Source organism: Moschus berezovskii, chromosome 11 (assembly GCF_049115385.1).
Source record: "Moschus berezovskii isolate FMDL1 chromosome 11, NW_MosBer_1.0, whole genome shotgun sequence".
Taxonomy (NCBI): Eukaryota; Metazoa; Chordata; class Mammalia; order Artiodactyla; family Moschidae; genus Moschus; species Moschus berezovskii.
Window position 1 is genome coordinate 69664554 of NC_142470.1, and position 11032 is coordinate 69675585.

At 37.1% G+C, this 11032-nt stretch overlaps 1 protein-coding gene across 1 annotated transcript in view; it reads right to left on the reverse strand.

Moving 5' to 3' along the window:
- CFAP36 (cilia and flagella associated protein 36) overlaps positions 1–10997 on the reverse strand; it is a 41893-nt gene extending 30896 nt beyond the window's left edge. The window contains exons 1-3 of the mRNA XM_055400263.2: positions 10694–10997; positions 7888–7952; positions 7175–7276 (exon numbers count right to left, since the gene is read on the reverse strand). Of these exons, the coding sequence (XP_055256238.2) occupies positions 7175–7276; positions 7888–7952; positions 10694–10808 (282 nt within the window). The 5' untranslated portion in view covers positions 10809–10997. The remainder of the gene's footprint in view (positions 1–7174; positions 7277–7887; positions 7953–10693) is intronic.
- Positions 10998–11032: the final 35 nt, after the last annotated feature.

Consider the following 11032-nt stretch of genomic DNA (forward strand, 5'->3'; position numbering starts at 1 on the left):
GTTCAGTCACTCAGTCGTGTCCAACTCTTTGCGACCCCGTGAATCACAGCACACCAGGCCTCCCTGTCCATCACCAACTCCCGGAGTTCACTCAAACTCATGTCCATCGAATCGGTGATGCCATCTAGCCATCTCATTCTCTGTCGTCTCCTTTTCCTCCTGCCCCCAACCCCTCCCAGCATCAGAGTCTTTTCCAGTGAGTCAACTCATCGCATGAGCTGGCCAAAGTATTGGAGTTTCAGCTTCAACATCAGTCCTTCCAATGAACACCCAGGACTGATCTCCAGGTTAAGTTTAAAAAAAAAAACAGGGGGTAGTTATGTGGAATTCCCTGGTTGTCCAGTAGTTTAGACTTTGTGCTTCCATTTCAGGGGGCGTTGGTTCAATCCATGGTCAGGGAAGTTCCACATGCCAGGACGTGAGACACACAAAAAAAGACATAAATTAAAAAATATCAGCAATGCATAAGGGGACACTACTACAGATATCATGGACACTTAAAAGGTAATAAAGGAATTTTATGAACATTTCTCAGAGAAGGCAATGGCACCCCACTCCAGTACTCTTGCCTGGAAAATCCCATGGACGGAGGAGCCTGGTGGGCTGCAGTCCATGGGGTCACTAACAGTCAGACATGACTGAGCGACTTCACTTTCACTTTTCACTTTCATGCACTGGAGAAGGAAATGGCAACCCACTCCAGTGTTCTTGCCTGGAGAATCCCAGGGGTGGCGGAGCCTGGTGGGCTGCCGTCTATGGAGTTGCACAGAGTCGGACATGACTGAAGCGACTTAGCAGCAGCATGAACAGCTCTATGACCACAAATTTTATAATCCAGATGAAATGGACCAATTTCTTAAAAAACACAACCTGCTAAAACTCACACAAGAAACAGACAATCTGAATAAGTCTGTATCTATTAAAGAAATGGAATCAATAATTAGTAATCTTCCAAAACAAAAAGAACCAGGCCTATCCAGGGTCAATGATGAATTCTAACAAACACTTAAAGAATTTTATACAAGTCTTACAATTCTACACAAATAAAGATAGAACTTCAAAGAAAAGCTATAGATTTCTTTTAATTCTCAAAAGAATAATGATTATTTATTTGCAGAAATTCAATTGCATAGCCTATAGAAATGATGTGAAAGCCTTTCTATTGATTCAAAGGACTAAGGGGGAAAAAAGTGTTACTATGAAATCTGGTCCCATCACTTCATGGCATATAGATGGGAAAACAATGGAAACAGTGAAAGAGTTTATTTTCTTGGGCTCCAAAATCACTGCAGATGGTGACTACAGCCATGAAATTAAAAAATGCTTGTTCCTTGGAAGAAAAGCTATGACCAACCGAGACAACATACATTAAAAATCAGAGACATTACTTTGCTGACAAAGGTCTGTCTAGTCAAAGCTACAGTTTTTCCAGTAGTCATATATGGATGTGAGAGTGGACCATAAAGAAGGCTGAGTGCTGAAGAATTGATGCTTTCAAACAGTGGTGTTGGAGAAGACTCTTGAGAGTCCCTTGGATAGCAAAGAGATCAAACCAGTCAATTCTAAAGGAAATCAACCCTGAATATTCACTGGAAGGACTGACGCTGAAGTTGAAGCTCCAATTCTTTGGCCACCTGATGCTGAGAAAGACTGAAGCCATGAGAAGGGAATGACAGAGGACAAGAACGTTGGATGGCATCACTGACTCAATGGACATGAGTTTGAGCAAGCTCCAGGACATGGTGATGGACAGGGAAGCCTGGCGTGCTGCAGTCCATTGGGTCGCAAAGAGTCAGACACGACCTAGCGACTAAACAACAACAACAAAGCAATCAACAATTGGAATCTGAAATAAAAAGCACGATACAATTTACCTTTGCACTACAAAAAAGTACTTAGGAATAAATGTAACAAAATATGCACAAGATCTATATGAAGAAAACTAAAAAAGTCTTATGAAAGAAATCAAAGATGATCTAAATAAACGGAGATCTATTCCATGTTAAGAAATAAGAAGACTCAACATTGTTAACATGTCATTTCTCCCAGATTTGATCTGTAGATTCATGCAACCCTAATCAGAATCCCAGCAACTGTGGATATCAACAAACTGATTTTTAAATGTACACGGAAAGGTAAAAGACCCACAACAGTCACACAAAATTGATAAAGATGAAAGTCAGAGGACTGACACTACACGACTTCAAGATTTACTATAAACTGCAATAATCAACACAGTGTGATATTGGTGAAAGAACAGACAAAGGATTAATGAACCGAATAGAACCTGAAAACACCAACAAAAACATAGTCAACTGATTTTTGACAAAGGAACAAAGGCAATCCAATGAAGAAAGGATCATCTTTCCAGCAAATGCTGCTAGAACAACTGACATCCACATGGAAAAAAAGAAGGAATCTAAACACTGACCTTACACCTTTCACAAAAATTAACTTAAAATGGATCATAGATTTAAACATAAAAACAAAACTTTGAAAGATAGCATAGAGAAAATCTAGCTAACCTTGGCTTTTGGCAATGACTTCTTAAGATAAAATATCAAAACCATAAACAATGAAAGAATCAATACATCAGACTTCACTAAAATAAAAAAAGACTTCTAATTTGTGAAAGACATTGTTAACAGAATGAAGAGAAAAACCACAGGAGAAATTTTGTGAAATATTTGCAAAACATATCTGAGAAAGAAGATTTGTATCAAAAATATACAAAAAGCTCTTACAACCCAACAAGTAGAAAATAAATAACTCAATTTAAAAAAGGACAAAAGAAAACAATGTTATCACGAAATATCTACTAGAATGGCTAAAATCCAAAAACCTGACAATATCATGTGTTACTGAAGACATGGAGCAACAGGAGCTCCCATTCACTGCTGGTGAAAATGTAAAATGATACAGCTACTTTAGAAGAGAGTCTGGCAGTTTCTTACAAAGTTAAAAGTGAATCTTAACATATGATCTAGCAGTCTTACTCCTAGTATTTACCCAAATGAGATGAAAAATTTACATCCACATAAAAGCCTGAATATGAATAGCTATAGTGACTTTATTCAAAATTGACAAAGGCTGGAATGCACCAAAATATCCTTCAAAAGTTATATACCACCTTCAAAATGTGGTACATTCATAAAATGGAATATTATTTAGCAATAAAAAGAAAAGAACTATCAAACAATGAAAAAACTTAAATTCATATTGCTTAGTGAAAGAAGTCAGTCTGAAAAAGCTATATACTATATGATTTCAATTACATAATATCCTGGAAAAAGCAAAACTATACAGATGGTAAAATGAACAGCAGCTGCCAGAGGTTTGGGGCAAAGATGGAAAAGATGAAAAAAAAAAAAAAGATAGAAAAGATGAATATGGAACACATGAGATTTTTAAGACAGCGAAACTATTTTGTATGATACTATAATGATGGAAATATGACATTATGTATTTTTCAAAATCCACAGAACTGTACAACACAAAGAGTGAACCTTAATATAAACTATGGACTTTACTTAATAATCATATATCCATACTGGCTCATCAACAAATACACTACACTAATGAAAGACTTTAATAAAAAGAGACACTACATTAACTGCTCAACTTTCTGTAAACATAAAACTACGTCTGTAAACATAAACAGTCTATTAATTTTTTAAAATCTTATGAGCAATCAGACAAAATATTATTCATTATCCAGTGTGTGTTTTTAGAAAATGAAAGTGATACCATATATGTAATCATTTTAGTGATACAAGTTATTGGGGAAAAAAAGAATAATTTTCCCAAATTAACATCAGAAGACAAATGTTTCTGAAAGCATTAATTTCTATTTTACAAAAGTCAATCAAGTGAAAAGCAAAAACAAAAAATACTTTGTCTCTTGCCATATAGTCATTCCTGGCTCCTGCTATACACAGAAATCAGTGACGAGCTCTATCCTCACCAAAAAAAATTACAAGCAATGAAAAAAGCCACTTTTACCTATTTCAGTTGAAAACACCATAAAATTACAAAATCAGTTAAACACAACTGAAATAATATCTCAATATGCATTCTATTATCATATTTTTCTGAACTCTTTAGAAAGGTATCTTAATTTATGAGCATTTTTTGAGAAGCTACACACGTATGACAGGAAAACATGCTCTTAAAAAGTCTGTTGTTGAGACTTCCCTGACAGGCCAATGGTGAAGACTCTGTGTTTCCACCAGAGAGGGCCCAGGTTTGATCCCTAGTGGGAGAACTAAAATCCCACAAGCTGTATGGAGAAGAAAGAGAAGGAGAGGAGAGTTGAGAGGATGGGAAAGGAAGGATGGAAAGGGGAGGGGAAGAGGAGAGAAGAGGAGAGGAAAAGGAAGGAAGGAAGGAAGGAAAAAAAAAAGGTTGTTGTTTTCTTAAACCAGACATCTTCATCTGATGCACTCCTTACAACTACAACTCCTGCTGATTTTAATATACAAGAATGCCAGGACCAGTGGTCTAGGACTAATGGTGACCAAACCAGGTGAAAAGAATTTTGCAAGTCATCTTTAGCCGTACAGTTCAATGAGAAAGGGACCGAGCAACTGTTTATAAAAATAAAAATCAAACCAAACAGACCAAAACAAAAGAAAAAGTACCTCCTAAACTACCCTGGGCAAACAATTGGTTTCTTGAATTCCTTATAGGCACTCTAAATTAGCATAATGGAATCAGCATTCTGATCTTTATTTACAAAGATTAGATTATAACTAGCAGACTTTGGGCTGTTCTTCAGGTTATTGGAGATGGCCATGTGCTGATTCAGTCATACTGCCCTTAGTATCTGGGGCTAAGTTTGCTCCAGAAGAGAATAAAGCTAACTAGTCTACATGGGGATTGAATACATGACCCTGGCCTAATTAGCACCCTGCTAATCAACCACCAAAATAGCTACCATTAATTACAAGATGTTTCCATTTATAGACCACTTTATATGTGTCAGGTATTGTGCTAAATGTTTTATGAACATTTTTGCTCAAATTTCACAAAAACCTTTCAAAGTAGATACTATCCCTGTTTTACAGATGTTCAAACTGAGAATCGGAATAGACAAGACAGGAAAACTGTAAAACAACTTTGTCCCTGATAAATGAAAGGAATCAAAAGATCTAAGCTCAAATCCAAGTCTGTCTGTGTCAGAAGGTTTCCATGCTTGTACATAACAAGACTGTACTACGAACCAACTCCAAATCAAAAGGTGTTATGTAACAGACCAAAGCAGAAAGATATGTTACTTTTGATTTGAAAACAGTATTTTAAAATTGTGAATGTCTTCATTCACAAGTTATCCTGATGATGAAAACAAAAGTAGTCACATCCGTGACTACTATTACTATGAACATCTTTTTTCACAAAGTATTTAGATTTATTCATAATAGCTTAATTAAGAGGTTGACAAATATTCATATGTGAAACGAATCACCAGTTCAGGGTCGATGCATGTTATAGGATGCTCGGAGCTGGCGTGCGGGGATGACCCAGAGGGAGGATAAAGGGAGGAGGGAGGTGGGAGGAGGGTTCAGGAGGGGGAACTTATGTACACCCGGGGCGAATTCATGTCAATGTATGGCAAAACCAACCAATATTGTAAAATAATTTGCCTCCAATAAAAAATAAATAAATTAAAAAATAAAAAAAGGTTGACAAATATTAACCAAAGAAGAAAATATTATGGAAATACAAGGAAAATAAAAACAAATACCAATGCCTTAAAATAAATCTAAATACTAATTAGTAATTTTCAATAAATTCTTCAAGGTAAATAGACTTGTAAAAAACTTTAATTCAATTAAACTGAACTGAAAATGTAAAAGTGCTCAGCGGAGCAGAATGAGTACTGGTCTGACTAGAGATATCAGGAAAGTTGCACTGCAGCAGGCCATGAGGATGAGATGGGTTTCTCTGGGTAAGGAAAGGATGGAGTGGTGAGAAGGTGGGGGCTGAGCATTCCCGGTTAAGGGACCACCAGGAGCAAAGCCAGGTGCACCAATGCCTACAAAAACAAGTAGCCAGAATTACTGTAGTATGCAACATAGTACAGAATGACAGCAGGAGGTTGAAAATGATAATTCGAGATCACATCCTAGATAATCCTATCATCCCACTAAGGAATTATAGTTAATTTGGTAGAAGATGAAAAGCTAAAGTAACTCTTTGAGAAGGCTATTTGGGTAGTAATAACATATCTCTATACTCAATCTCAGAACCTGAGCTGATATTCTGGCTTTGTTGCTTTAGTTGTAGACTGTGCACCAGTTCTGTACCAATTTCTTAAGGACTGTTAGGAAGATTCAATGAAATAATACATGTCAAGTGCTTAAAACAGCAGCTAGCATGAATCTCCAGTAATTATTAGTTACAAATACACCTAAAACACATTGCAGAACAAATGAGACAATAAAATTAGTTCTAACAGAAGAAAGCCCCAGGAACCATGTACTGTGTATCTGCTAAGATTAAAAAAGGGGCAACTGCAAAACCATTAGAGACCTATATAAATAAATTTTTTTTTGCATAAAGCCTGTGATCTATTATCATTCTGACAGGAAGCTCTTTTTTAATAGCATCAGTTTATTAATGCCTCAAATTATCTTTTCTCAAGGTAGTTATAAAGAAAGAATCCATATGTGTTAAATTGGCTTTTCACTCTTACAGTCTCTAGAATATTATATTTTGATAATCATACATTGACGTGAATTCGCCCCAGGTGTACATGAGTTCCCCCTCCTGAACCCCCCTCTCACCTCCCTCCTCCCTTTATCCTCCCTCTGGGTCATCCGCGCACACCAGCCCCGAGCATCCTGTAACATGCATTGACCCTGAACTGCTGATTCGTTTCACATATGACAACACACATGTTTCAATGTCATTCTCTCAAATCATCCCACCCTCACCCTCTCCCACAAAGTCCCAAAGACTGTTCGATACAACTGTGTCTCTTTTGCTGTCTCGTATACAGGTTTATATTTCCATCTTTCTAAATTCCATATATATGTGTTAGTATACTGTATTGGTGCGTTTCTTTCTGTCTTACTTCACTCTGTATAATATTTTGATAATCAAACATATCAAATCTAAGTGGAATCCTGGGCATTTTTGTTAAAATTATATATTAGCAGAAAAACACAAAAACCTGTGATGTACGGGTCTTTGCAAGAGGAGAAGTACATGCTTCTTGAAATTGATCTTCATTAATTCCAATTTCTTTAAGGTAAGTTTCTAACAGCTTTTCAACCTAAAAAAAAAAAAGTTTAACTTTTACAATTTACATTGAAAAAGTCCAAATGAGTTTTTATATTGAGCTTAGAAAAATATAATCAAATGCTTGCTTGCAATTATTAATCTACATAAAACTATATTATATGGCAGTGACAATCTTTTTCATCAAAAAAAAAAAAAAAACCCAAACAACTAAAAGTGAAAATCTTTGCAGAGAATCAAATGAAATTTTATTTCCTCTACCAGAAATAACTGAAGTCAGGATTATGAAGTTTGATGTGGTATAATCCTTGTGCTACCCAGAGGCATTTCTTAAAATCTCAAGACAACATGGCTAAATTAATAATGAACACTCCCCTGGATATACCAGCAGAAGAACAGGAATAAAGTTTAAAGATCAGATGCAAGATCCCTTAAAACAGCTGTCCTAAATCTATTCCTTACATTCCAGAGTCTTACGGAGGAAATGCACAGAGAACCCCTGGAGTCTTATGCAACTGATAGCACTACTAGGGTAGACTGGAATTTTTTAAGGAATTTAAATGGGCAAGTCTATTTTTTAAATTCAGAACAGATTAAAATTAATATTATTCAAATTATATTTAAAATCAGTTCAAAAATACTCACTAGTTCTTTGTATTCCTGATGAATCTCTGTATAAGTCAATTTGCTTTCTTCTTCATCATCAAAAACTAAATTTAAAAGAAAAATATTGCATAGTGTAAAAAATTTCATTAAATATGAAAGTCAGCTCCACAAATAGAACTTACAAATAGAACACTCATTCTTGTAAACTGGCTCTTCCACTTTAAAATTCTTGGGATTAAAAAAAATAATAATTAATTGTAAACAAGTTTTTTTCCATACCTAAGAGATACTTCATATGGGACAGGTACACTAATTTGTCACTTTTCAATCAATATTACAAGGCAACAATTTCTTTACAAACTTTAAATGGAACATTATTGGCAAGTTTCTAAATAATTCCTTTCACAACAGGTACCATATTATTTTACCATATTGGAATTTTGCTGATCCAAATTTTACTGAAACTGACTCTTTCTTTATTACATATAAGTCAACAGTGAAACAAAAATGAATAAAAACAAATGTTTACTCAATGATCATATGTATGAAACAATGTAGATTAGAAAGATATATATTCCTTCAAAAAGCTACAATGTGATCAAGGAAGACAAATTCATGAACTGTAAACCATAAGCCAGCTTTTAAAAAAATTCCCCCATTCTTTCTAACATCGGTAATTTTCTATTTAAAACTCTTCAGTTTTTTGCCTAGAGAATAAGTATAAAATACTTAGAATCCCAGATAAAACTCTCCAAGACTGGATCCCGAGTCTCATCTCCCACCACTCCAAAACCCAAACTTTGCCCTCATAACAGTACACAATTACTTGGAATGTGGACAAATGTAAAAACATAGAAGGTGCTTCAAAGCCCCAGGTCTTTGCTCAAGCCTTTCTTGGATCTGTTTGCCTTTACCCAAAACCTCTTCTCCCAACCATTCTTCAAAATACTGCAAGAGGCACATTCTCCATGATCTGCTACCCACTCCCAACTCCCTTGGCTATTTAAATTCCTTCCTTAGAACTATTTGAATACACAGCACCATATGCCTACCTTTATAATAACATCTGGTCACTTTACATTTAAATTCCATTTACCTCCTTGTCTTCCCCACCAAATTATAAACTCCTCAAGCACAAAGATTTGTTTTATTAACTTTTCTATCCTCAACTTCTGGCTCAAAGACACTCAATAAATGTTGAAATAAATGCTTATATTTACAAAGTTATATACAAAACTAACTTTTAAATTACCTAAGGTGAAGAATACCACATTGACAAACCAAAGTCAGTGAAATATAAACACTATTATCTCAAGTGCCACTGAAATGTTACTTCCATTTCTCTTGGCATCTATTCTACATAGCACTGGGCATACAAGCAATATAGCAGCTAATAAACCTGTTTTCAGATAATTTTGAAGCCAAATTACTACATTACATGTTTACAAGTCTGAAGATTACTATTTCCCTATAAAATTACGCAATCAGGTGTGTTATAACTGAGATGCAGCAACTTTTAAAGTTTGGGGATAAAAAGATTTTTTTTTTTTTTGCCATTTCAGCATTTAGGTTCAGTGGCATAAGTGGAATCAAAAGGTGACATAATTTTTTTTCTCTCCTAAAGGAGATCAGAACACCACATGCTTCCTCAGTCTCATAATAGCGTTTTAAATTCTTTAATAGAGCAGAAATAAAAGTTATTTTGAACTTCTTTTAAAAATTACCTCCAAGAACAATATTTGAATGTTGCTCATGGCAATGAGGACATAATGAAAAGATTCAGTGGTCAAAGTAAATTTCATCTTTACCAGATTCATGGAAACTTAGGGTTGAAAGGACTCTTAACAGATCATTCATGATAACCAACCATTTGACAGTTCAATTCCCCTCTGTAATAACTCCATTAAGGTGCTATCAGATTCATTCAAACACTGCTAAGGCCTGGGGAACTCATTACCTTCTGAGACAGGCGAATTTATCCAGGATACTCTCTGTTATGAAGCACTTCCTTCACAGAAATTTGTTTACCTCTAGCTTGTAGCCACGGACGCTAGCTCTAGCCCATTGAACATTAAAAAAAAACAAGTCTAATCCCTCCAATATACGACAGACGTTCGAACGATTAATGGATATTACTACCCTTAAGGTCTTAGCCAGCTAATCAACCACGACAACAGCCTGAAATTATTCTTATGACAACGCTTCTGGTTCCTTTTCCATAAACGGGCTCCAAATTACCTCCAAGAACTGAATGCAGAGCTCCGAAGCGTGAACTGATCGGAACCTGAAGGTACTCTTTCCTCACAGGGAACGTTATGTGCCACATTTACATACCTCATTTGTTGGAAGATACCCTCCATTTTTGGTATAACCGAGAGAGAGAGAGAGAGCTCAAAAAAGGGAATACAGGCCACCGAGATTACCGGCTCTGGGCCTACCGGAGTAATCACATACCGCTCGCCCACCCACTTTTTGGCCAAAAGTTGGAATCAGAAGGAACTCAGAAGCAAACTGACATCTCTCCTCCCAAGTCACTGGGGAAGCTGATAAAGGAAGAAACCCACAGTCACCTGCCCAAGGCAGAAAGGTGCAGGATGGGGTGAGAGACCCAACACAGGATTAGTCTAATGTTTTTCGAATGTGTGCTTGGGCCCAGCGGGGGAGAGGTATGTCGTCCCTCTTTTCATTACCGTGGAAGACAGGCGCGGTGACAGCAACACATCCTAAAAATCCAGCTCTAAACCTGGTCGAGAAGAGTGGAGATCGAGATGAGAGGCGGTGTGTGGAGAGGTTGTTGGTGTGAGAGAGGTGAGCAAGGACTGACGATTCGAGATTCGTATTTTACCTTCACATTTCTGCTCCACGAAGTCCAAGATGGGGATGGACCAGTCCGGGCCCCGCAGGAACCCCGCGATGCTCTCCACCACCCATTCCACCTCGTCCTCTTCTTCCGCGGCCATTCCGCCCCCGCGGGGCGCCGCGGAAGCCTAGGCCAGATTCCCGGATCCTAGAAGGCCTTTCGGCCGCAGAGAATCGAGAGCAAACAGTGGAACGACGTGCCCCCGCAGTCTCCGCAGTCACCTGGCTGAAAGCTACAAACCACTTAACGTAAAACGGTTGCTGTGGCAACAAGCGGAACCGCCTCCGGCAGCCGCCCGGAAGTGAAGCCAGCTTCCTCGGGGCC